Genomic DNA, 26905 nt, shown 5'->3' on the forward strand with positions numbered 1-26905 from the left:
AGAAATTATAGTATTCAGACGTATAACATTATCATCAACAGATGACGCTACAAACCTGCTCTCAGTTAAAATTTTATAGTTGACTACAAATGTGTACTAAAATGAACTAAGAGTTTTCGAACATCATCAATACCGCCATGAATGACCGCATTTTTGTGTTTCGTATATTTATTCTATACTTTAGGTTTAAGATTTAAAATGTTCTTTTTGATACTTTAGTTTATTTCCCGAATGTTCATTACGCATTCGGTAGCGATGACTTGATCACAGCATACAAAGTTTACATTGAATTCTTAGCAAAAATAAATCTTTGTTTCCATCACCACTAGCTGTGTGATATGATTTTTCTTGCAAATATCTTTACAAACGATCATGCAACATGGGTACAAGCATGAATTATGATTTAATAATCTCAAACTAATTTAACCTGCATTGACAATGGTAATCGTGCGTTCACCAATCGGATGATCATTCCTCGGGGCAGTGGTCTGGAATTCAACCTCAACTGTTCGTAATGGAAACCCAGCACCTGTGGACCTTTCTATTCGATTGTTTATCAAACTAATGTTGACAAGCCGCTTCGGATACCGATAGTCCCAGAAAGTGATCAAAGCGATACGATTCGAGGACAGATCTATTTCCACCAGCTGATCTAGTCCAGTGAACGCGTCCATACTTACGCTCGTAAGGTGATTTTTTTCCAAAACGATACGCGTGAGGTTCGGTAGGTACTGCAAACAGTCCGGCACCTGCGACAGCTCGTTCGCTCTCAGGGAAATAAACCTCAAACTTGGCACGGGTGTCCATTGGCAAAAGTTCACCTCACGCAATCGATTGAAGGAAAGATCCATCCTAAGCAACACGCTGCTGGTAAAACGCCCAGTAAGTGTTTCGATTTCGTTGCTCGCCAGATCAAGGATACCAAACCACCCGAGAGGCACAAGAACGCCTAGATTGATGGTTTTGAGTTTGTTTTTCGCCAATGTCAGTTGTTTGCTACTTCGCGGGGTGATGCCTTTTACCAGTGTCCAGTGTATCTCGTTGATTTCATTATTCCAAAGGTTCAAAATATTCAACCGATCAATATGCTTCAGAAAGTCGAGATCGAGGTAACGGATTTTGGTTTTTTGAATCCGTATGTAACTCGCACGGTGCAAGTTCTTCAGCGAGGGTGGAATTTGCTCCAAGTTGCAGGATACGATCGACAGCATGTCTAGGGGATGGTTTTTCTGGAAATGGATCCAGCCAAGAGACGTTCGCATCACACTAAACTGTTGGATGGTAGTGTTGGTTGGGAAGATGATCGTCCTTAGTCTCGGGGAGTTGATAATGTACAGCCACTTCACGTTGGGTTCGATGTGTTTGAAAAACGGCCGAGAAATCGCTTCTGCGGTGAGGTTTCGAAACTGCAACAATTCTATTCCCACCGGCAACTGGTGCAGAAAGCTCGTGTTTGTTTGCTCCAGAGCTACGTTATGCACAACGCACGATGTTTTCGAATCTTGCACACAAGAGTACTGTCGCAGAGCGGCCGTGGGTGTTAGCAGAACTACGAGTGCCACCAGTAAGCCCGAATATACCCGGAAAACTTCGGGAAAATCCACCATGGCACTTTTGCATCGATCCATTTCGTTTCGCCCCACTAAATGTTAGCACCGTGCAGCTGTTACTATTGCAGAACGGTCGCGTGCATCGAAGCCGCAGCTGCTATTAAAATCTAATCTTTTAGCTTTGTACCGGTAGGCAATTTTTTGATCGTAACGAGCTTTCAATAAACACACCCTATTCAATGTCATTAACGTCTCATCAAGCTGCAACGTGCAGATCAATTAGAGAGTTTTGTGATATTTTTTTTCGGTCGGATAATGCACGCCAAAAATTCAGAACACAACTCCATAAACCACGCTTGTACTAGTTTCTGTTAGGTTGCATGAGCGGTCGATCGTTGTGGATGGAGTAAGAGGTTGTTATAAAAGCGATTGTGAATTTGTGTAGCTAATAACAAGATCTGAAAATGATTACTTTTGAAAGTGTGGTTCACGCCAAGCCTTAAGAATACGTATAATCGGAAAAATATATGCGCATTCACGCATGGATTTATCAACAAAGAACGTGATGTGATATGGAACGGATCAGAATGTGCATCAACTGCTTTAACACCAATCAATGTTAAAAAATGAGAGAAAAATAAAACACAACACCATGAGCCCCTGATTTGTTGTTCAACAGTGCTATAATACTTCCAGAAGCCAGTTTGTATTCAGTTTCGGTTTAGTTTTCGCATAATTTAGTGGGGCATCTCCAGGGGCATCCTCCAGGACGAGCCAGAGAGAGAGAGAGAGAGAGAGAGAAAGTGAGAGCGAACAACACAGAGAGAGAGAGAGAGAGAGAGAACACGTCCTAGCAAATGCCGCCCGCTGTACACTGGAGAAGTCGCGATGACTTCACTGATAATGATGATCATGATGATATGTCTAGCAGCAGATGCCTGATGACGTCGATGTTGAGCAGCTTACCGCGAGATCCTTCCCCCTCCCTCTCTGCAGGTCCTTTGACGCGCTCTCCACGTGCTCCCGTCGTTGCTCTTGGTCCTGTGTGTCCTTTAACCGCGCAGTCCCATAAACCCGTTTGGGACGCGTTTTGGAGGTGCTCCGTTGTAATGCATCGCTGGTCCAAAGGCTGGATCGAGCACGAGAAAACTCGGGTACTCCTTCACTTGCCGATCGTCCTCGAGATCCTCCAAGTTCCACCGTTCGTCAGGTGTCACTTCGAAGCTTTTCTTACCGCGCATTCCTGCAACCCAAGCAAGTGTGCGATTTATCGTTAGTGCGCGAGAGAAAAAGGATCCTTCCCTCGTTCACTCACCCAAGAATCCTGACGGTGCTCGTTTACCGTCCCGGTACGAGTTTGGACCACTGCTCCGGGCAGCCTGATTGTCCCAACCGAACAGCGAGAGCGACTTCTTACCGCGTACGCCTGTGGGGAAAAAGGTACAAAACAGCGCACTGTGTGAGATCTGGCGTTCGATCGTACTCAACAAGGACGTACCATTGAATCCTGACGGAATGCGACGTCCTCGCATGCCCGTAAACCCCGTTGGAGCTCGCTTCGGAAGGATCCGCTCGGAAGCATCAAAGCCCGGCTCACGCGTGTCCTCATCCGCTCGAAGGTGCATCTGCAAGGTGCATTCGGGAATCGGGTGAATTATCCTCACAAAACAAAAAGACACTTCTGTTGATGCTTACCTGTTCGCCCTGCAAATCGCTTTCCACCGCCAAAGCAGCCCTGTGGGTGTGCGAACGTAAAGCGAACTCATTTAGCTCAATCAATCGGGGTGCGTGTGTTGTGTAATTGATCCGAACTTACCTCAACCCATCCAGCAGCTGCGGATTGAAGCGTGACCGGGACAAACTCCAACCACCAGTGGAGGAAGCGATCGGTCGAGCCGAGGGCACGGAAAGCTCGCCTTCACCAAACGCCACGTAACTTGACAGCCCATCGTCGGTGTCCGGATCCTCACCGGTCCTTGCGATGCTCTCGAGGGGTGTCTGTGGAAAGCGTGTGCGCGTGGGTGGATAATGCAATTAACGCCCAATTACAATGCACCGATTAATGCACTTACCGGCGCGTCTGGTGGCGTTTCGACAGCCGCTCCAAAAGCGAAGTTCGCGAGTCCTAGCGCTAGCAGCAGCATCAGCTGCAGTCCTGCTGCTGTCGGTGGGCTCATGGGTGTTTTTCTTTTTGTCGGGAAAGGGGATCCTGCGAGTGGGTGTGGGTACGAATTTCGTTAATTACGCGTATCTCCTTGCACGCCAATTAATCGTTTTCCTTTCGCCCGACAGCAAAAAACCACACGTGACAGGACGAGCTACAAGGACGAAGCACGCGTCCTGCCGATCGAGCCACTCGGTGAAGCTAAGTGCAACTAGCAGAAGGTGGCGCGTTATCACGCAACCTGTGTTTATAGTTGTCAAATTGATTACGTGCCGATTGTTGGGATTGTATTTTTTTCTCTCTCCGATATGCTTTTACACGCACACGGCGTGATTCACGGTTCAGTTGTGTTGCAAAGGATTGCGTTCGATTGCCCGATTGGGAAGAGGGTCTATTTTAGTGCAGCGCGGATAATCGCATTGTTTTACGCGTGTTGCGTTTGATCGAGCAACAGGTACGATAATCAAATTGAGTGGAGCACGCATTTAAATCAAAGCATTTAATTATGACAGATTATGCCGTTTTTTTTTCTTGATTTAGAAACACATAATAAAAGGTCTGCCATTCTATCAAACTATCGCTCCATCGAACATATGGTGTATTAGATTTCATTTTTCGCTTCAGAAACTATGTAGGTTTCTAATAAAATAAATTAACAGGGTAAGAAGCGTTTAATATACAGTGAGATTCAGACAACTATCTGCATATTTTATGATTATATTTACTACATGTGTTGAATAACTCGATCTTATTCTATCAGTTCAATACATTAACTTTTTGCCGTATGTTTTATCTAAATAATTGAGTAAAAAAATAAAACAATATCGTTTCTTGTTGTTCACATTTAATACCTCTATCTATAGTAATGTTTTTGTAAAATGCTATCACCTAAACAGTTTGTGCATAATTTATATAAGATACGATCATTACATCGACCCGATCAAATAAAAGTCTTTCGGTACTCATAAAAGACATATGCTAATTGCTAAATCTATGGCTATTTAAGAGCAAATGTCAAAGCTGCCCGCAGGTGAAAAGGAAATAAATCAACTTACTCCTACGATTTTCCATAAAGCTCACTCATCAATAAGCCCTCGATTGTTGGAAAGCAAACAAAAAATTGCCTTGACACGGGTCGGCCTCGCACAGGTAGCACACCCTTTTTGGTAACATCTTGTGAGGGTCTCTCGTAAGATTAGCAGTCTACCAATACCAAACGGCTCTTGGAAACTTTGATAGTTTCCAATGCCTCTCATGAACGGAGCACCCTCATGTCATACCGCAAAACTAATGAAGAATAATTGCTCCACAGAAGCCTCACGTGTAGCTCGCGCAAAACGACTAATGAATAAGGACCGTTTTGCGTGCGGGCTTTCGCTTAAGTGGCGCCAAATTCCGCTACAACACTCCTCGATAAACGGCACTTAACCGGTGGTTAGAACTCAATGCGATTCGACAGCAGTTTCGCATCGTTTGCGGACAATCGGTACGAGCGATTGCGGCAAGAGGAGCGCAAATAATTGCGTTAAGCCAGCGTAGTGCCCGATGGTGACGCTTTTACGCGTTATCCTTTCGTCCTGCGAGGGGCGATAAAATGCACCACCGATTACTTATGCGGCTATGTTGGCTATGGAGCTAAACTGAAGCTTCTGAAGCTGGCCAACTTCCGGAAGCAGCTTCTCCGTGGCGTTATTAACAACCTAAAGCTCAGTGTGGCCGCAGCTGGGTTTTGAGGTACTTTCTCTCTCTCTCTCTCTCTCTCTTTCTCGCTCGTAAAGGCTTCATTTTTCTTCATCCTAGAAGCACTAAATCATCAAGCTAGTGCAAGCTAAATCGACGACTGTCTCGCGAACGCCCCGCCGGAGTAATGTGATTTCCCGTGGAAAACCCGTGGCCCTCTTGTGGGTTGGTGGAAAATGCAACCGCCCGAGCCGTGCTGGAGGAGAGTTGTTTCCGATTTATTTAATACACACCCGCCAACAGAAGCAAACGATTAAGCAGCCCGAGGTTTCGCGGTCGGTCCGTCAGGATCTCGGGGGAGTTTGTGGTAAATTTAATTCCATTGCGTTCGCTTCTGCTTGCAGGCGAATGTGGTGTGAAGATGCGCCTCGCAAGGAGGCACCTTCTTGGGTTGGTGAGAAAAATAAAAACCGAGCGGTTTTTTTGAAAAAAAAAAAACTCCAAGGACGTACACAACTGTTACAGTTATAGTGATATATTAATGCCTAAGCTTGCCGGCGTGCGCCGCAAGGATAGCACGTATTCGGGCATGAATATTCATAGAAAAACGCGGTGGTCAACGAAATAAAACTTGAGAGCGAAATGCAAATGGCCATCGCAGGCCATCACAGGCATAAGGATTATGCTCACGTACGTACCGCGACCGGTAGTCAGGTAATGCTTCGTGTTCGCGCCCAGGTGCCCAGGTGTTTTTTTTGTTTTTTTGTTTCAATTTTTTTGTTCCTTTTGAGTTCTATGATAAAGGTGCCTACTCTCGATTCAATGGTTCTTGCATAATGCGAGGGAGAGTGAGCCATCCGAATGTTTGGGGGGGAGAGCAAAAAAATCTCGTGACGCATTCGAACGTACCACAGATTCATGTGAGAAAAAAACGAGTGCCCCACGTTTGCATTATCCGCGTATGTGCGGGGCATAAATCGAAACACAGTTTGCATATAATTGGGTGTATTTATGATGCGAACTATGGTGCTAGAGTGTGCCCAGATGGGCCCTTATTACTGTCGGATTAAAAACCAACAAAATGAACTCTTTTCAAACCGCAGGGCTGCATAATTTATTCGCTTTTGTGAAGCAATTGCGATGCATCACAACACATGGAGCAAATGTTTTACTAATGGTTTAAAATCCTGCGTACTTTAAATCCGTTTTTGGTGATTTTCACTTGTATACGATTTTTTTTGAGCTTGGAATTTTGTTAAACTTAAGTTTACTTTCTCCCCGATCAAGCTCAATAAAATCATGTTTAAGCCGGTTTAGGGGGAGGATTACTCTGGAAGTAATTTCCCACCCACTGATATGGGTATAAAATACAAGATTGCTTCACATTCACGTGTTTATGATTCAAAGTCTAATTGTGTGCTCGAATAATTAATCCGGAAAAATAAAAGAAAAGCGTACGGCACTCGCTCAACTCGCCATGGATCAAAGCATCAACACAACACTTTTCTCTCACTTTCCCGTGCAGGATTCCCCACAAACGATGCCGTGTATCTTAATTCGTCGCATTACGGTACCGTATTAGCACGCTGGAAAAAGGCTGGATGAATAATATCATCATTTCATTGCACAGCACACTCGCGCGGCACTTTTCTTTTGATGCTTTCTCCCATCTGATTTTGCTCATCCCGTCAGTCATCCCAGGCCCTCTTTGGTGGGTCGCAAACATAATTAAATATTCAGCCTGGCTTAGGTTGCCCGCGGCGGCAGGATTCTGCTCCGCTTTGCAGCTTCCGTCGGTGAGAACGGTGGCCGCTTCCGGCGTTATTTTTGCAGCATTCATAAGCATACGATAATTACGACTCACCTTGGTTTTTCGGGAAAATTCCACACCACAGAAAGCACCGATGCCTGAACGGAACAGCTCCTGACGGAAAGGATAATCAACTCCGGTGTGGCTCGAAAGCGAAAGTGGCAACAAAAGCACACGCGAGAGCACACAAAACCCCCACACTAAATACTAGCCGAAGTGCAACGGCATGCAGTGCCGGCTGCCGATTCCCTGTGAAGGTGTATCCTTCGAGATCCTTGCTCCGTGATCGGGGCACGTGTTTTCCACTGCAGCGTGCAGCACACCAGTCAGCGACACCTACGGTATGAATGATGCAGAACCCATCGCGCTTTTGCGCTTTTATATAGCGTCGGAAAAACCGCGCCGCCCCGGCAAACCGGACATCGCCGGGGTCGGAAAATGGGTTCGCGCTTCCCGAGGCATGCGTTGAAACGTTTCGCCAAGCATTGAATCGGTCGACTGAACCGACGGGCGAAACGATCACCGACTCCGGGAGACTACGAGGCGTTCGTTGGTAGGTGGCAGCCCACCGAGCGTCCGGTTGAATTTGAATTTAGGGGCTAATTTGGGAGGAAAATTAGAGATCTTTGGAGTTTGTGAAAGCGAAAGTGGGATGCGTGTGGTGTGAAAAAGAAAAAAAACAGCACATATAATTAGTCGACAAAACGGTCGTGCAATGGCGCTTTCCCGTGATGATTTACGCTGGTTTGTGATACAATTTACAATCAGCTTGTTGCTTCAATCAATCGGGCTGTTGCTTTTGAACGGGGGTCCTTTTTGATGACCGTGCTGCTCGCAAACCGGTGTCGTTTACCGAAAAAGGATCAACAATTTTTGCAATCCAAAACTGGGCCAGAAAATGGAACATGAAACAGCTCCGTACACATTACGATTCCTGCTAATTCTGGTACAATTTGTCTCATTTCACCGTTACATGATTTAATCATGAAAATTGCATTTCTTTTGCGCCAAGCCTCGCCCATTTTTGCGACGGAATCGGGCTGAAACTATTGCAAGGATCATTCGACCATTTGCTCATAACATGTTTATCTGTTTAATTTGGCGTGAGAGCGCCTTTTTGGATAGCAATATAAATTATCCTGCTTTTGCCCATGCCCTATTATGCATTTCGATTCCGGTTCCTATCGCCCAGCGATAAGCTTAGAGGAATCGGTCCCGGCTGCAGCAATAATTGAATCCATCCATTGATTGTACTTGCGCCCTGTTTCATGTACCTCGAAATGAGTGTATCATGTAATTCGGCTCTCATCTGCCAAACCCCGTTCGATGCAGCCGACAAATTGGCCCCGATTCGATGTCACCGAAAGATGGCAAATGATTCTGCGAAATCAATAACTCTGCCGGGCGCGGTTTTCTGCGCTGGAAGCGATCGAATGACAACACCGTGGATTACCTTCTATTTGTCTCTGGTCGTTGCGATAGCGAAACACACAAACGCAAAAAGAAAATCGCGTCCAGCCAGGGGGGGGAGAGAAAAAAATCGGCATATCGTGGCCCCTCGGAGCCAGAGCCGGAGCATATGGTCAAAAACAAATGCGCCCAAGCTTCGTCGGTAAAGATCTACCTATCGCGGAGTTATCAACCTCGTTATCTGGCCCTGGCTATTAGCATTGGCTAGTGCGGCTTATCATTAACTTTGTGACGGGCGCTACACGCCATGTCCATTAATTAAACTAACGTTTTGTGGCACCACCCTCGACGAACGGTTCGGGCTATTTATGGTTACCGAGCGGCAGGAACGCGCTTCGAATTGATCTTGTTCAAATATGCCAACTTTCCCCGGGGGAGAACTCAGCTGCTCGGCAACTGAGCTGCAAACACCTTGCAATGACTCACTTGCTCATCCGGCAGCATGGTCGCAGAAAAAGACGCCCAAGGAGTGAAAAATCGCTGCCCACGTGCTCAAAGAACACCCGCTAGGACGATGATGTATGGCGTGGAATCTCCTTGCCCAGGGATGGTTTCGTCTCCGTTCGTCAGCAGGACACCCTGCTGGATCTGGGCATATTGTTTCGCTCGCTTCAAACCATGCAGTTAGTCCGAGCTCGTTACCGTTTTGTTTTCAGTAGACTCGAAAAATGTACCGACCAGCGAACAAAAGATAGCACACCTTATTTATTATTGAAAGCCATTCCCGAGCCATTCGCTAGCAGCATCACCAGCATCACAGCTGGGAAAAGATTCTTTCGCGCCAAATGGCTCCCGGACATGCACACGTCTTGATAAGCATGGATTTATTTCTTTTTGTGTCACATTACGGGGATCGTTTTGAATGTCCTGTCCAGCTGCCGTTCGGTTTGTACGAGTCTATCCGCAACGAGTCCTGTTCATTTCGTCACTCACTTGTTGCTTGAATGCTCTGCTACTACTGCTGTTGTAAAGCATACCTTGGTGAAGGTCGCTTTCCGGATCCGTCCTTTCTCGTATTAAAGCCGTCGAGCATACGTTCCATCACCGCGATCTATTATTCGCTGAGAACTCTTTCCCTTCGACACGTTCAAGGACGCCACGAGGCGTACGCTGGCTGGCACTACAATAAATTAGAACAAATTAGGTTACAATAAGCATCGCCGAGGCCAAAGGGAGGAAATTCCCCAAAAGATCCAACATCACGTGCTTCACCGTTTTTTTTTGTTGCTCGAATCTCTCCACTCGTGTTCTATGTTTCGTCCTTTATCTTCTCGAAACAACCTGCGGAAAAAGGAAAAATAAATGTTCCAACGATATGCCGATGAAAATACAAACCCCGAGAAAAAAAAGGTATCCGTACCCAACAAACTCGCGTTTGCGTTCGGTGGTTCCACAGGCAGCTCAACAGGTACGATAACCAAATTTTTATCTTCTAACCCCAAGCTCAGAACGCCCCCGTCCGTGGGTGGTTAGGTGAAACAACCCCTCGACACGTTCGACAGCGAGCGAAAAACCAACCCCAAAAACTCATCTTCCTGGGCATCTTTAACGTTGTCACCGCCTGCTATGCCGTTTTTGTCGCTGAGGCGAAACATGCGTACGTGTACATAGTGCACTTCCCTTGCGCGAGTGGTGTGTCTGCGTACGCGCCAAGAAGGGTGGTTGCGTACTCGAGGTGGTTGAAAAAAAAACGGTAGGTCGGTAGGTCGGCGCATGGGGAGGATTCGTACCAACCGAAGAAAAAAAAAACAGTACCGCTTGCGTTCGGTTGTACCGCGTAATTGAAGGTTTTTCCTGGCACCCTGTTACATCGCTGTACATTGTATTGCTTTGCGAGTGTGTGATGAGATTTTTTCCTCCATCGCGTTCTCGGTCTCGCTCGGGTGCACGCGTGCGCGACACTCAGTCTCGCTCTTTTCACTCGCTTTTCAGCTCACTAGAAGGGCCGGAACGACCGATGATGATGCTCATGGTGCTGGGCTAAACCGGGTTTCGATGGTGAGTCGAAAGAACAGAAGCTGATACGGAGAAGGGCGCCATATATCAGCCGGTCGATGTAGACGCTTGTGGTACACGGTTTGAGAAGGGAAAATGCTAATTGTTGCCAACAGGGGTTTGAATCTGGGCACCGTCCGGGATCGTTATTATCTTAACTTATTCAATCCGTCTTCAATTTGTCATCCTTTCTGTCTCGCTGGAAGGAGAGTAAGAAAATGAGATGTTACAAGTGTGCAGATTTTGTGTTCCGAATTATTACTATAGCTTAAAACATTCAGCTGAAGCTATGGAAATCGATGTATCGTAGTTAAAAGGACACGGAAAATAATAAACATGCGAATAAATTGGAATTACAGTTATATATCGGGTGTATTACACGTGAAATATGAAAAATTAGATCATGTGCTAGTGTAAACACTGAAACATATGTTATTTAAAATTATGAAATGCTGTAGCTGTAATAAATAAGCGTTGCATTGAAATTCAATACTCTAAATTACAATCAACAATCTTGTATATTTGTATGTAGATATATATATATATATATATATATATATATATATATATATATATATATATATATATATTTATATTTATATATATATATATATATATATATATATATATATATATATATATATATATATATATATTTATATTTATATATATATATATATATATATATATATATATATATATATATATATATATATATATATATATATATATATATATATATATATATATACATATATTTATATATATAGATATAAATATATATATATATATATATATATATATATATATATATATATATATATATATATATATATATATATATATATATATACATATATATTTATATATATTTATATATATATATATATATATATATATATATATATATATTTATTTATATATTTACATATTTATATATAATATACAATTTAATGCAAATATTTACCTACTTTACAAAGGATGATTGTTGCCAGAAATACACCATCCTTCATGAAAAAGAATGTCTTTATCCCACAATAAAAATCGTGATGACAAAATGCAACAATTTTGACCGGAAAAAAACGAACAGTTTTCCACTTTAACTACTGTTCTTCCAATCAGCTCTCTCGCTTGCGCGTTAAAAGTGTTGGCTAAGTTGCATTCACTCTCCCTAACGAATGAGGCAGCAAACTGTTCCTAGATAACTTCGTCTAGCTTAGTTAGAAAATCCACCTCTCCCATTGCTGCCCACTTGGTCGCTTTTCTAGCTCTAAAAACACCGGTCTGCGTTATGTGCAGCGGTGCTCTACGGTCAAACAGACAGACGGTTAGCATCCCCTAGATGTAGAGAAAAAAAATTACGCCGGCGTCCAACCGAACTCTACCTTCAGTGGCCACCTTCAATGGTGCTGCGATCCCGGGCAAACATTTCACTTAAAATGTGCGATGTTCTACGCCATTTTATTCTCGTCTGTTTGTTGGTGCACATTTACCACGTTGCCGTTAGGTTCGTGGCCATATTTACTCTTCAAGCACTGGGCTGGAGTTTGCTTCATGTAACGAATGTTATGTGCAACGTGTGCACGGCGCTTTTCAGTGTAGCGTGAATGAAGCAGCTGATTTCCACAAGATGGTGTGTAGCTCGTGTTGGCGTTGAAATCATAATGTCCATCAGATGGTTATCCCAATGTGTGAGGCGAGAGAGAAAAAACTGCTCAACCACTGCGGCATAAAGATGACACTTTCGTATCTGGTGATAGACTGAATGAGGGACGGATTTGCTTATCCCCGAGTCACATCAACGATGCCCATTTTGAAGGTGCGTGTCGTCACGCTCGAAAGAACCTAGCGGGTTTCCCAAGGGTATTGGCATGTTGTGTGGTGGGAAAATTTCCAACACACGACTAAACAAACGAATATCCTGGTACCCTGTTCCTTTTAAATAAACAGAACACAATAATAACAATAACGTTTTATTTTATTACTCACGCCAAAAGACACACGTTACTCGATTCCCGTCTGCTACTGTAGCTATATCTATTAATTTGTCCAACATTTCGCGCCGAAGACTGCTGCCACCCCATGCAAGGCCTTGTCGGCAACGCACACCTGCGCACCACACCAACCACGCAGCACAGCAGGTTACACGCGCTCGCTTCGCGCCTGGTACCGTAGTTTGAGACGAACGAAGCGGATATTTATTCCCATATCCAGTGCAACTTGCTCGTTCACGCACACGCAGGGCCGTAGCTTTATTTATTTCTCTTCTGTTTGTACCGGCTGGCGGCTTGCTGGCACGCTTGCTGGGAGCAAGCTATCTCGTTCAGGCGCACACGACAAAAGCGAGACAGAGGGCTCTCGTGCGTGCTCGCTCCATCGTCACGTGGTTCCCTGACGGGGTAAATGCGTTACGAGAGCGCCAAAGCAGCGCTCGGGTTTGGTACGTGTGCTCTGTTCGCGCTGCGCGCCTGTGAATGAGAATGGTCAATTTTCTTCATCATCACTATGATTATCGGAATCATTAACGAAACGATTCTGGCACGCGCGCGGTACGTGTTTGATTCGATTTCAGATGCGTCGGCGTCCGTGCGATTGTTGTTGGAATTACCCGCGAAACCCTTATTCCATCGTCGTCAGCTGAGAAGCAGCAGTAGAAGGGGACCGTTGCTGGTGCGGTTTGTTGAAATTTTGAATGCACTTTCGGAGACAATGCACACAGGAGTGAGTGCTTTTTGCTTATTCGGCTAGCATTTCTTTTGTTGGAAGATTTAGCTTTTGTTTTGAATAATATCTCGTCCGTGTTGTTCGTGCGATTTTTAGCCACGTGACGTATTTGTTGCATTTGGTTTCGAGAGACATTTCAATAGTTTTCACATCAATGTGAACTAGCACCAGCCCATGCGATGTAGAACAGAATTCATTATTGCACAACGTAATCTTTCGTGGAGTGACTAGGATAGTAAGTTTTAGAGTACTTCTTGCTTACTTGCTTTCTTGCGTTTGCTGTTTTTATAACGTTCTTGTAATTACAGCAAATGCTACCGGATTTTAGATGCTTTTACGAAATGAAAATTGATTAAATTATAAAAACAAACCGACCATGTACAGGAAAGTCTCGCTTATCGCTAGAAACACGTCACAATATGTTACAGTGATAAATGAAGCAGCGTTAAACAGAGTGGTCTAAGCAATATAACACTGCGGCTAATGGAGTAGCAATTAGAACATTTCTTCTGGTCATAATGACAAATATGATTATGTTTCTTAATTTTTGAGAGAGATTTTTTGTGCCTTTTAGGGAAACTGTTTGGGCGTTACAGATTATGAAAACAAAAGTGAGAAAATAAACATAAAAGCAGGTGGTGCGGAGTCAACTATAAAAGAGAACGTTCAGTTTTCAACCATGTTTAATTTCTTAAGTTTAAGTTCTTAAGTTTAGTTTAAGTTAAAGGCTTGAACTTCAGGAATGCCCTCATGTTATTGAATATCTTTTCTTTATATAATACCACCGATTTTTTAAATCGCAAAATTTCACCTTTTGTAGTATTTAAGTCCACAGAAACTCTTCTTTGTCCTGGTTTATAAAATTGGTCAAAGTCAATTAGAATACATAATCAATTGTAAACATGGTTATTGCTGTCGTTATCGTTACTATCTCTATGTACTGTTGCTCTTAATGCTGTTCATTTATTGGTTACAATGTTGATGTCGCTGTCTTAAGCAGGCTTGTCTACAGCTCTGTCAAATGACTTTCTTGTGCCGTATTAAAAAGCCTAATGAGTTTTATAAGAATATTAGTACATACCCCTGTTTTAAAAAAAAGGTAAAATATTTTCGTGATACAACAGGCCTGTGTATGATTCTACCCTTCTTACGAACATAAAAAAATGTAAAAATATAGTACTTGTTTTAACCGTGTGTATAGACACTTTGATCAATTGACTAAGTTAAATTAATTGAATTTGATAATGGGTTTAAATTAATGACAATCAATTTAAAAAAAGTTTAGGCACTGTTTTATTTCACGTTTCCTTTCGCTTTGGTTAAGAATGTAGCTCAAACGCTCACACCTAGAGGGCGCTGTCAGGCAGTTTGCAATGAAATATTCCTCTGGGTTTGTTTTTTTTTGCAAATTACAAATAATTTCAAATATCCCTTTTTTTAGGATATACAAGAACTTAAATTTTGGAACAAAATATGTTATATGGTAATCGAATGAAATACATGCTGTGCAGTGAAAATGTTAGCATTATATTGACTTTTCTATTATAAATTTAAAAAAACCAAACATACAAAAATTATGCGTATGCTGTTGATAACTATAAGGTGCATTTAAAATGTAGAGACGATTTTAATTAGAATACGCTTGAACAGCTGTGAAAAATTATGTAAACTATCAAAATAACACCAAAATAAAGCAACAACAAATAACAAACCGATGAAATTGTCTCTGACAAAAGCGAAAGCTGTAGTCATCACCTCAGATGAGAAACGGCTCACATGTCCTGATGATAAGCCATCCAGGAACACCATAAAAAGTTACAGGACAAATAAAACAAATCAAACGGCAACAAAGTCCTCAGCCTGCAAGCCCAGCCCGTGTACGATCCCTGAAAGGGCGTCCAATTCGGTTAGCTAATGATTGAGCTAGCTCAACGATAAACATCAACAAAAGAAACAACTTAGCCCCGCAGGACGTGTGGCCATCGTCGATGCCGTAAATTAAAGGATCGCACGCTTGATAAAAACGGATGCCAGCACCGGCAGACCCGCCTGCCTGCAGAAGCTGCCAGACGAAGCCAACGTGAGCCTAGCGGCGCAATAAGGATGCTGACGACCGGGTGGGATGCGATCGCGTCGCTTAAAGGAGATCATTTCGTTGCTTCATCCACATCCCGGATCCGTCTGGTCGGGGTGTGGTAGGTCCCTTTATCGAAAACGCACCGAGTAGAAAGCAGCAAGGCGCGAAGGAGAGGAAAACCAGGCATAACGAGAAAAAGCTTGCAGCTGTCGCGTGCCGATTTTTACATACTGCATTTGGATAGGACACGTGCAGCTAGATCGTTGGAGATGATTTCGGTTGGATGCTTTTATCCTTCTCTTTTCCGCTAACATTTATTTCGCATCGCGTGGCCGAAAGACGTGTGTTCAATCTGCAGTGCAGGCGACTCGCGCAGCGAAGCCGGCATTTCTGGTTAGAATTGTTTGCAGTCAATCATGAGCATGGAACATTAGCATAGGTCGTTGAAAAAGCGCAGGATGGATCGCTAATAAGGCTGTCTGTATGGCGCAAATCAACACACCAGCCAAGTATATCATATCGCCCACAACTGTAAGTGATCTTCACGGACACAAGAATGCGGGCAGACAGCAAGAAAAGAAACTCACTGCCGACCAATTCAGCTGGCACCGGGTGCAGTCGGTGACCGACCGAGCCGGCAATGTTCAGATCGCGATGCCAAGTGCGGCAGATGTTTCGCCTCAAAGGATGTCTGCTGGCACACACAAAGCAGTGACCCAGCCTCAGCGTCAGCAGGATTGGTTCCACAATCACCTTGGCAGCAGGGCCAGGGTGTATTCGTGTTTTTGTTTTCCCCAATGTTCGTGCCACGGACGCATGCTGGTTAACGCACACGGGCCACGATAACCGTTCGTTTGCGAGGAAAAGCCTGTAGTCTGTGCCCGTTGGATTGGGTTTTCGTCGTTGGGAGTGGGTGCGACGAATGCACTGGACCTGAAACGTTACGCTGGAAGTTGGGAAACACGACGAAAAGAGAGAGAGAGAGAGAGAGAGAGAGAGAGAGAGAGAGAGACTTCAAAGGGATCGATTCAACCGAAAGCACCTGGCGCCGAACAGGCAGCAGGCCAAACCGCTTTAATGAAGGATGCTGAAAGCCGCACCCGGTTTTTGGTTGATTTCGTTCACGCTGGAAGCGAACACCGGCAAGGAGCAAATCAACGTGCTAATTTTGAACCATGCGTTACACGCACCTCGATCCGTCGATCGGGTGTCAGTTGAGGATCACGTGAAAGATATATTATTCGATTGGTTTCAGCGCTTTGTTGCGCAGTCTTGGACTCTTCCAAAATTGCCCATTAGCGTGGCTGTCACTGACATGTTGGTTCTGAAGGTGATGGAAAATCGGAACAAAAAAAACTTTCTTTCTTCCCGCCACCATCAGTGGCATCTCAGCTGTTCCAAAGCATTTACACGGCATTAATTGAGCACTCTTTGTGAGTCGACAAATTACTCGACTGGCCCGCATTAGGAGCAACTATGGCAGGGGAGCATAGTTCTCCGGACGACGTGGACGACGGACATAAATTAGGGTGAGCGCACTAACACCCAAAGGTGGTAAACAAAGACCGGAGAGAGCATCAAACGGTCTGTCGACCATTTGGCTACTGGTGGGGAGGGAGAAAATCGCTCTCAACATCGCCCACTGGGCCAACAATGGTGCCAGCGGAAAGCCAGACATTCCAGCCGTTATCCGAAACGCAATGCTGATGATGAGAACAGAAAGGCTAAACAGTAACAAAACAGCAACGATCTCGCGCGCAAGACAACGCCAATTCCCGGTCCCGGAACGGCAAAACAACGGCACGCACCCAGGTGAAGGTTGTCTGCCAGCTACGGTACGGAATGTGGAAAGCGGGTCTTCGGAAAAATTTCAAGAATTTCTATTATATTGTAATTTTCTCCATCGCTTCAACCATCTCGCGCACGACGCCCACACCGTTTGTGGCTGCAGCCGTACTTCCACGCTGTTTTCCACTGACCACCGGCGAGATGGACGTGAAGGAGTGGTCTGAGAAATCTGCAGGTCGCTCGGTCGGTGGGTCACATTTTCCGGAATGGCTGTCCGAGATATCATCGGCCATTAGATCGCTTTCCGCGTCCGTAAGCCCGGGGGGAAGAATGTAGAAAATCCAAATTACCGGTATCGGATTTTGAAGACTGACCAGATAGCCGTTTTCCGTCAGCGTTTTATCCAACTGCAACTTGCCCTTTTCTGTGCCCTGAGCATGAGGAATATTTTGAAGTGACAGTTCGCTACCGGAACCGCCTAGAACCGAGCGATGGATACGTACCTCTTGCAGATCTTTGCGCCATTCGTACTGACACGCGTTGTCGTTGTAGCGCAGGTACTTTTCCCGCACATCGGCGATCGTATCTTCGTAGCAAACGGTCATTTCCGTCGTGTGGAATGTCAACGTGTTGATGATCCTCACCGGGCACGGGTGGAACGTGATGCGGCCAATGATCAGGGTTGGATCACGCCACCAGGGCAGACCAGTGGCAGGATTACGCTCCAAACAGGGCACGAGCTCTGGAACCTGTTCGCCGAGTCGGTTCGTCCACTCAACGGGCGACATATTCTGGTAGAAGAACGCGCTCAAATCCTGCCCAGCGAGTGCCAACAACCACTGCAGTGTCTGGTAAGTGAAAAAAAAAACAGCGCCAAGATGTTTAGAGATCTTCTCCATGATGCAAGCTGCAATTAGCGTTGTCCAACCTTCTTCAATGGAGCCTTTCTCTCGGGTGGACCAAACATTGGCGTGATATCGATAACGGTCCCATGGATGCTCACCCACGCACTGGACTGTTCGTTGTGGATAACGACTTCATCGGGAAGATAGAATTTATTGGGCTTTGGTTCGGTTTCACAGCACATCCTTACGTTAGCGGTGGTTTCGAGTGGCACCAAAACACACACTCAAATCGGCTGACTCAGTGGTTGCTGCGATCGAACTAAGGCAAAATGTAATATGCATGAGCCCATATCAGCTTGGTTTGCGTTGCACAAAGACGCCAAGACGTCAAGAAATCAATCATTTTTCACTCGAACAATGCTCATTCGGACAACGATGGAAATTTGTAGGATGCCACCAGTGAAGAGTGTCAAAATTAACACCAAACCTCGCAGTCTGAGGGCAACGAGGCTAAAAATGGAATGTGTACGCATACCCGTGAACGCACATATCCGGTGACCAGCGAAGCAATCAATCAGCTCAAAAATTGAATTTAATTCTCCCACCCCCACCGCTTTAAAGCACCCTTGCAAGGGGTTGTTGCTCGCATTTCCCTACGGGCAACCAGAATAACGTTCAGAAGTGTGTAGCTCTTCCCGATGGGCGACGACGGCACGTGTAGATACCACAAGCCTTTGAGCGTGAACGTTGGTGGCCTGCCAACCGGTTGGTTAGCAGACGTTATGCGGGTTTGGAAAAAGGCATACGAAACGGAATGAACCCGGTGCTCGTACGTTGCCGGATGGTAGAAGGAAGTAGGGGTTAAAATTTCATCAGTATGCCACCATCATCGTCGAAAGGGCAGTTTCAAGGCACCGCACGCTTCCGGCTGATCGCATGCCAGTACCGGTTGATGAAAATGTGGACCATAAAATCGGGGAGACACAATGGGCTTACGATCGAATAGCTTGCCTCTTGCTACCATACCGTGGCACATCTTGAAGACTCGCTTTTGGGCAGAACGATTCTAGCAGATGGACAATGGAAAGAAGCTTCAAATAATGCTGCTTGATATGCAAATTGGAACAAAAATATATTGTGACACGACCAATCAGTCACGATCTGTTGATTAATAGTCCATTATTGCAGTGAAAGCATGATCGAGCATTAGGCATAAAGTGATATCTCGAACGTCTCGCTTAACAATCGGTGAAAAAGGAAAAAGAGATCATCTTATGGCGGAGTTTTGATCGTTAATTTTTAAATATTTGTATTTCCTCTGCTATTTAAAGTTTCCAATCGAATATTCTCTTCAACCAAATCACATTGGAAAACTCTTTCGCATCATTTGCAAATGGTGAAATCTCTCGTCAAATGTTCGTATGACTTCTACGCATCATCTCATGTTACATGTACGCATGATTTCATTCTTACCGTTAGGTTTTTCCTGTACATCTGCCCATTAACATACATTGGCACCGGCACAACAGGGAACAACTGAACGCGCTCAAGATGGAAGATAATTCTACTTACATCCATATCAATCGCATGAGCACATCCAGCAATGTGTGTGCGTAGTAGGCCAGTAGAATGTAACGATCTGAGCATAATAATAATGAAAAAAAAAACACAAAGATTTCATACGAGCACCGGCAAGCATGTACACACATTTCCTTTTCCGCCCTGTGTCATTAGCATCAGGTTTTGGATAATCTACAGTTTGCCGTTTCCGAACGATGTTACCAGATTGCTCAACAATAGTGTGCTGATTACAGAAAGAAATTCTACATGTTTTAATTGCGGTATGGTTGATCTGGAACTACACGTTGCTGAAGCAAGTAGATCATTCTTTGTTGTAGCTAAATATATGTACAAAAATAGCACATATTTTAGTTGAAGCTAGAATTTTTAATTTAATCAAAACAAAACCATTCGTATAAGCTGTAGAAGGCATGATTTTTGTGCTTCATGCTTGACGTTTACAAACATCCCAATGATATTTACAATAAAATTTAATTAAACACAAACCGGACAAATCTCCACGTCCGAAAAAGAACACTCGGCCAGAATGTGGTCGGTCGTGGGAAACAGCAGAAGCGGATGCGCATTTTGATCGCGGAGAAGGGTATTTCCGTACGGCCGTTTGGGATTTCTATCACGTGCCAACATCCATATAGGAAGTTCGTTGTTTATTTTTTAATGCTTTTCGCACGAAATCTATTGTTTCGCCCGTTTTGGTGGTCGGCCGCCGGTGGGGCGTTAGAGCGGCTTCAAACCGCGAGGAATTAGCGTCTTAACCGGATTGAATTTACCCCCAAAAAGCCCACCGATATGAGGCTCACCGACGGTAGAAAAGGGATATTAAAAAGGGGTTACACCAGGGCTACGACACGAGCGGATTAAAGCGGTTCAATGCAACAGTGTACCGAAGGGCTAAAGTGTGTCGCAGTACGCACAGTACTTTGGCGAGTTAGACGCAACGATGCAAAGTGCACCTATCCCTGCTCGTCCAGACAACTGGTTTTTATTGCAACCCAGTTGACACAAAGAACAGAATGGGCGAGTTAACCTGCGAAAGCGGTTCTGCGCAACAGCCCTCGGTCTGCATGGGCAGGGCAAAAAAAAAAGGGCGACATACGCGGGTCTCGGGAACGAACCAACCGGCTAGTAATTAGCGAGGAAAGAGAGTACCAACGCGGTATAATAGCTCTGTGCATGGGAATTATTATTACCGTGCTGGCGAGAAGATGATGCTCATGTGATGGGCTCCGGTCGGGATGGATGGATGGATGGATGAGATAGATGGATGGACATTGTCTCAGAATGAGCCTCGGGAATCGGGACAGAGCAGGGCAGGTATCCGTCGGCGACAAATGCATACGCATAAGTACATTGTGCAGTTACAGTGCTGCACACAAAAACCGCAACTCATGAGTGAGTTGAGGAGTTTTACCGAAGCCCACGAAATGTTCATCTCTCAGAAACCTTATCTCGTTGCTGATGGTGGAGGTTCGCGAATTTTGCAGGAGCTTTTGTTTTTTGCACAACCGTTGTGCTTTCACGACCAGCTGGTAGAGCCATTTTGGGACACACCTGTAGAGGTGGCCGCGACACCAGGCCAACATTCTGCAACGACGATCGTGCAGCAACAACGGCAACTTGTTGTCTTGCAGGTTGGCCTGCAGCGGCTGCAACTTTCTGCAACGGTAATCGCACACCGACAGACGCAAAACCACCGCGCGTTGTGCGGCTTGCAGCTGTGGTAGACTGGCAGCAGGAACATAACCCATGAACCCGCTTCTCGGTGGTTTCATCGAAAAACAACACCGTATTACATTGCGGCCTTTTCGCAACGGCACAATCAGTTGTTTACTATTCTTCGCGATCGCCTGATGTGCCTGTGTCTAGTGGTGCTTCGATCGTTGGGTGGTGAAATTTGTTTCAACCCTAACTAACGCCCAGAATCGGTGGGTTTGATATTTTGCAATCGCGAATCGTGTTTCTGTGCGAAACGAGCCCATTCTGTGTTGGTGTGGGGCCCATCGTTGGAGTGGGTGGCTTTGGTGTTGAACGCGATCGAGCATTGAAATGTCAGCGATCGAAAATCTACCGGGCACTGCCAGGATTCGCACTGAGCTGTTGCAGATGATTCGGTATGTTCCATCAGTTTACTGGTTTCTAACCTCAAGTGAGTCATCTTTGGTTGTCTAAATTAATAAGCGCCACTCTGCCCCATAACGCAACGATGATTGTGAGTCATTGTCTTCTGTCAAACACGTCATCATCATCACGCCAATAATGATCATGAAACTGCAATTTCGCGATGTTAAAAGGATTGACAACGATAGTCGTTTTTACGTTTGATCAATTTTGTTGGCCCACGTGACGTTAGGCGTTGATTTCCTGGTTTTTGGAAAGTAAAATATCGTTGTCCTGCGGGTTTAGGCATACATAAACCAAATCTTTTAATCAGCATGTCACGAAGTTCACTCATTAGACCGTTTTAAATATGCATCCCCATATCGTTCGGTTGGGTAAAAAATTTGCATATTTTCTCCGCCGAAAAATAGCTCAAATGTATGTCCAGCCGGTCCGCCCGGTGGCCTTAATTTGGCACTACACAATTAAAGCCGCATCTCTAGGCTTCACGTAGGAGTCGCAAGAATGTCGCACAGTTAACGGGTACGTTTTAATAAACCATCTCGAATGGGGAATGGCATTTGAGTGGTCGCTCGATCGAGCGGACCTGCAACTAATCGCGGCCGAACGATCATCAGCACGAGCAGGTTGCCATTGGGGTTATATTCCGGCTTCCGACGGCCGGTTCGTCCAAATCGAAACACGATTTCTGGTTTCCCCCCGATAAATGCCTCGATAATTCTATGCGTTACGTTCGTACATACCTGAGAGCTCGTGTGGGCGCGACTTATGGCGTCCGGGCAGTCACGGAAAGGAACAAATATTCCATATATTATATTCTCACTCACCTCATGCCACCCTTCAAATAACCATTAGCCGCCGCAGACTTGTATAAGTATATGGCAAGCAGGGGGAGGAGAACACACAAAAAAAAAGACACTGCGTATAAATGAATTTCCATTCATCTTCTTTTCGGTTCGGTCGCGCCGCTCGCCGAAAATGATCGCCTTCAAACGGACGGTTGGGCATCAACGCCGGGAATCAACGCGCGTGTCCGTGCTCTGGCATCGCGGCTGTCCACCCACGCTTTCTTCCATCCACTTCGGCAGAGAGAATAATTTAATCGTGAGCCAGCCGGTGCCAAATATGGTGACATCGCAGAAGGACTACGCGACGGTAAGTTTCCTTCATGTTCGTACCATTTCATTGTGGGAGCCTCGTGCGAGTCGGCCTCAATCCCGTGGCGCACAAGCAAATGAGGCAAGTTTTAATGTCGCTGCAATATTTCCACCGACCCAGCCGACCGGGTCGGGGGATGAGTCGTGGCTTAAGACTGGGGCCACGGCGTGTGTGTGTGTGTGTTCTGATTGGTTTGCAATATTCAACATTCGGCGGAAGTATAGGATTTCGAAAGTGCTTCCTGTGCCTGTAACCGGCCTGTAAGCTCGTGCCTTCTCGGACCCATAAAAAGCCTAACAAGGTCAAATTGAGTTAATTACTGCCACCACCGGAAGGCAGCAGAAGCCTACCGAATGCAGTCATTCGCGTGGTGGACAAAATTCCTATCCTCTGCCTTTTAGACCGAGATGGTGTGCCGAAATGGAACCAGCTGTGTTGCGATCCACCGCATCGAAGGGATCGCCCCAAGCGCTGAGGGTCAAGCAAGCAGAGGTAGAGTTTTGATTTTAGTATCTCCACTTTTTTTTGCCTATAATTTATTCCTACCATTTTGGGGCGGGTGTTGGTGCAGCCCGTATCTGTAGCATCGTACTACCGCATCTGGAACTCGGCGGAACAAAGGGTACTGAGATACGTCACGGAACGGTGACATGTGAACATAAAGACATTACAAAAAAAAGAAAGAAAAACAGTCGCTGACTGATGGGAGTAAACGTTAAAAGGCAAAACAGCATTGTGGTCTCGAGCCCGTGGCGTCTGACCGCAGAATTCAGCAGCGGTTCAGTTCTGCCAGTCCGGCCGACAATAGAAATTCCTTTCCAAAGTATTTCCCACGGTTCGCTCGCCGGGCGCACGGACGCACGGACTTTGCACGCCAGAGGTTGCGTAGGATTATACCCGGAATATGCCCGCGTGCGATTAACTAGCGATATTAATACACTGCGGACCGAAAAGACACCACACCTTCTGGTCAGAGATGCAGCAGCGGTTATGGCGAAAATAACGAATCATTTCCAACGCACCTTAAGGAGCTCTAGAAACCACACATTTGGTATTAATTTAAAATCAATCGATCCTTGATGACCGATCAAATTCCATCCCAAATCACGGCTAACGATATGCAAAGTTTTAGGCATGCACTGTAGACGGTGGGACGCTTGTGTGTGTGCGTTTTTATATTACACCCCACGCGACGAGCCGCACGGAGCTATGCGACCATTTTTTACATTTAATTTAAATGGTTTAAATTATTAAAAGCACCCACGTTCGGCGTGACGTAAGGAGACGAAACGATGCTTCCGGAAGAGCCAAAGCCAAGATAGTGGATCGGAATTAGGGTGGAATGGTGAGCAACGGTTCCGCTTGAAAGCACCCAAGTGCGAGCTTTAGACTGCGAGGGCTGCTGAAGTCTCCGAGGTTGATTTGATACGCCCTCGTGAACATATTCCGTTTATGACGGACATCCCCTATCGAATTAAGTTTGTTTTGATCCACTGCGACGCCGGAAAAATGTGTGTGATTTTAAAAGGATTGCTTTATCCGTTCGGCTTGCTCCACGGAGACGATCACTAGTGCATCCGAGTGTCACCCGCATTAACTGGGCTTTCTGCGTTTCTCTCTAGACAATTAACGCCGGGCTGTATTACGAGTTTAAACGCAGGACGAAGTCATTACAGTCGGAAAGTTGAAAGCCATTACCGAAAGCAAACAAGCATCCCGTTGGTCCTGGCAGCGTAATTGCCAAAGGGTCTCTCCGTGAAGTGATTTATGGAACGACGCCATTGCACCTACCGCCAGATGGGTCGTTGAGCAAACAGAAATATTAGGTTACATTTGGAACGTCCTGCCCGGTTGGAAACGGAATTAACGGCTAAGCAGATGCGCGTGCCACGGATGCGTCCAGCAGTTGGTTTAGTCTATATTGGTATTGCCAAATGAAGGCTCTAAACACGCCTAATGGACCGAGAAAATTGATATGTACAAACGTGCACTCCCGTGTTGAGATTTTACACATTTAAATTAATATAAAGTAAATCAAATGACTCATTAAGAAAAGGGAAAATTTCTCGAATATTGTATTCCTAACTACTGCCGGAGATTCGTTACCCAAAACCAGTATTTATTGTATTACAAGAATGGCTCAAAATCGTGTATTTCCCAACCGATGCTCTTACGATGGAGCGCAAAGAGAAGAAAAAAGGACTTTTTGCTTCTCGAGTGGAGAAAAACACGTGTTCTACCGGAAGCAGAAACTCTTGTAGCAGAGCATTGGAGCGTAGGTCGCGTACCATATGCGCAAGACCCACATACTGAAGTACCTCTCGAAGGGTTTGGTCTCGATTGGAACTCACGTAGAATGAGGGAGCAACCACATTTTATCTTAGTCGCGATGCATTAGCAACAAAGCCCGCCGGTTACGCATTACCTCTTGCTAAACTCATTAGTTCATCAGCGGTAGCGTAGATATGCTCCCATTCGACACCGGAAATCGAAAGGGGTTCTTTCCTGTACTTTTTTGGTATGGCTTCTACTGGAGCACCAACTTGTAGTATTTTAATTTATGTTTTTTAGGTAAAGCATACATAAATTATTGGCTTGTTGAATATTTCTTGGAGATACGATAAACCGGTGTTTTTGTGTCACATTTTGAATTATAATATTCGCCTGCTAAATCTTATTACAATAAAACTTTAGGATTAACCCTCAGTCATTAAGCAACCGAGTGAATGCATATGCATCAGACGCACTCAACCAGCCACATGATCAACCATCAAGTGCATTATCGTAGCACAATGCAGTTTTTGTCACAGTTGAGCAATTTTATTTGTTTTTCCCCTGCTTTTATACTTTCTTATGAAGCCTGATTTTCGTTTGCATTCTTTCCGCTACGTATACATTTCATTCCTTGTTTCCTCTTCGCGTTAAGAATAATTTTATTTTCAAACCCGATGCATTTTTGTATTTCGCCTCTCTCATGCCCCGCCTAGGCAGTTGCTTGTGAAGAAAAGTGTAATTATGCTCATGTTGCCAAGTTCATGAACCCCTTGCGGTTAGCGATATCGCGCTGTAAGAGTGTGTGGTTTTTTGTACTTTCCGCTGTTCCGGGCACTTCTCCCTCGAGAGGCTCGCCTAATCGCCCATTTCATGCGGTCTGGTGCATATGCCGTCTGCCCGAGCCGTAATATTGTACTTCGATCGTTTCCAATTCCAAGGCTCTATGCCGTTGTGAAATGCATAGTGCATAACATGCTCGAATCCCAGCCATGCTGTGCTCTTCCCTGAAAGTCATCGAAGGGTAGCAGCACTCAACCGTAAGCCGCAAGCAGTAGGGATGCTTTCAGCAGATGGTTCGATTCCCTTTAGCTTTAGCGCTTCGTAGCCCACATCAATATCGCAAGGGCAGGCGCGATATGGAGGCACGCGTCAAGCGGTCCCTACTGAGGGCTGCGATTAACGCTGAAAGCGTCTCGATACAGCGAATCCTCGATCCAGCGTAAAATTAGAGGATTTAATTATGGCTGTCGTTGTGCAGAATTTTTAGCACCACCGCCTGTTAGGGGTCTCTGCACAGCGAGTGTTCTGAAGAACTACACCAGCGGGTGAAACACCTTCGTGAGGGGTGTAATCTTGTATTCTATAGAATGCGAAGCGGAAACAACACCCTGTTGAATTCAGCAGCGCGCGTGCTTATGGTGCTGCTAGTTCCCCTTCAGTTGCCCGAAGGACATTCATTTGTTTCTGTTAACGTTCGTCAACGAGCGACAAATATGCTGCGATCACTCGTGGGCTGAACATATGGTCTGGTCCTGAGGCTTTGGGGTCGCTTAGAGGGTGCATGTCGGTTAAAGCACGTCGCTGTCGGAGTCAAAACTGTAAATGTAATATCGACTGAGGGGTTGTTTTGTGCCGTGGCAGCTAGGAAGGGTGAACTTACTTCCGGCACTC

General features: G+C 45.2%; 2 protein-coding genes across 2 annotated transcripts; both read right to left on the reverse strand.

Annotated features, from left to right (window-relative positions):
• Nucleotides 1-2236: 2236 nt before the first annotated feature.
• LOC128725088 (tachykinins-like) lies at nucleotides 2237-7496 on the reverse strand. Its single transcript, XM_053818806.1, has 7 exons — nucleotides 7259-7496; nucleotides 3623-3759; nucleotides 3367-3548; nucleotides 3246-3285; nucleotides 3049-3175; nucleotides 2866-2976; nucleotides 2237-2793 (listed from the first exon to the last, which is right to left on the reverse strand). The coding sequence occupies exons 2-7, from the start codon at nucleotides 3725-3727 to the stop codon at nucleotides 2603-2605; spliced, it is 756 nt and encodes a 251-aa protein (XP_053674781.1). The 5' UTR covers nucleotides 3728-3759; nucleotides 7259-7496; the 3' UTR covers nucleotides 2237-2602.
• A 9857-nt stretch (nucleotides 7497-17353) lies between these two features.
• Nucleotides 17354-18345, reverse strand: LOC128724067 (cytochrome b5 domain-containing protein 1). Its single transcript, XM_053817831.1, has 3 exons — nucleotides 18187-18345; nucleotides 17762-18106; nucleotides 17354-17689 (listed from the first exon to the last, which is right to left on the reverse strand). Exons 1-3 carry the CDS (start codon nucleotides 18343-18345, stop codon nucleotides 17354-17356), a joined length of 840 nt encoding a protein of 279 aa, XP_053673806.1.
• Nucleotides 18346-26905: the final 8560 nt, after the last annotated feature.

The sequence above is a fragment of the Anopheles nili genome, chromosome 3 (genome assembly GCF_943737925.1).
Source record: "Anopheles nili chromosome 3, idAnoNiliSN_F5_01, whole genome shotgun sequence".
Taxonomy (NCBI): domain Eukaryota; kingdom Metazoa; phylum Arthropoda; class Insecta; order Diptera; family Culicidae; genus Anopheles; species Anopheles nili.

Excerpts from the sequence above, each read along its gene's own strand:
- LOC128725088 (XM_053818806.1), bottom strand. The coding sequence starts at position 3,727 with ATGAGCCCACCGACAGCAGCAGGACTGCAGCTGATGCTGCTGCTAGCG. Across the intron at positions 3,176-3,245 it reads GCGATTTGCAGGGCGAACAG|ATGCACCTTCGAGCGGATGA; the intron begins GTAAGCATCAAC and ends TGCACCTTGCAG. Across the intron at positions 2,794-2,865 it reads AGCACCGTCAGGATTCTTGG|GAATGCGCGGTAAGAAAAGC; the intron begins GTGAGTGAACGA and ends CTTGGGTTGCAG.
- LOC128724067 (XM_053817831.1), bottom strand. The coding sequence starts at position 18,345 with ATGTGCTGTGAAACCGAACCAAAGCCCAATAAATTCTATCTTCCCGAT. Across the intron at positions 18,107-18,186 it reads GAAAGGCTCCATTGAAGAAG|ACACTGCAGTGGTTGTTGGC; the intron begins GTTGGACAACGC and ends TTCACTTACCAG. Across the intron at positions 17,690-17,761 it reads GGCGCAAAGATCTGCAAGAG|GGCACAGAAAAGGGCAAGTT; the intron begins GTACGTATCCAT and ends CCTCATGCTCAG.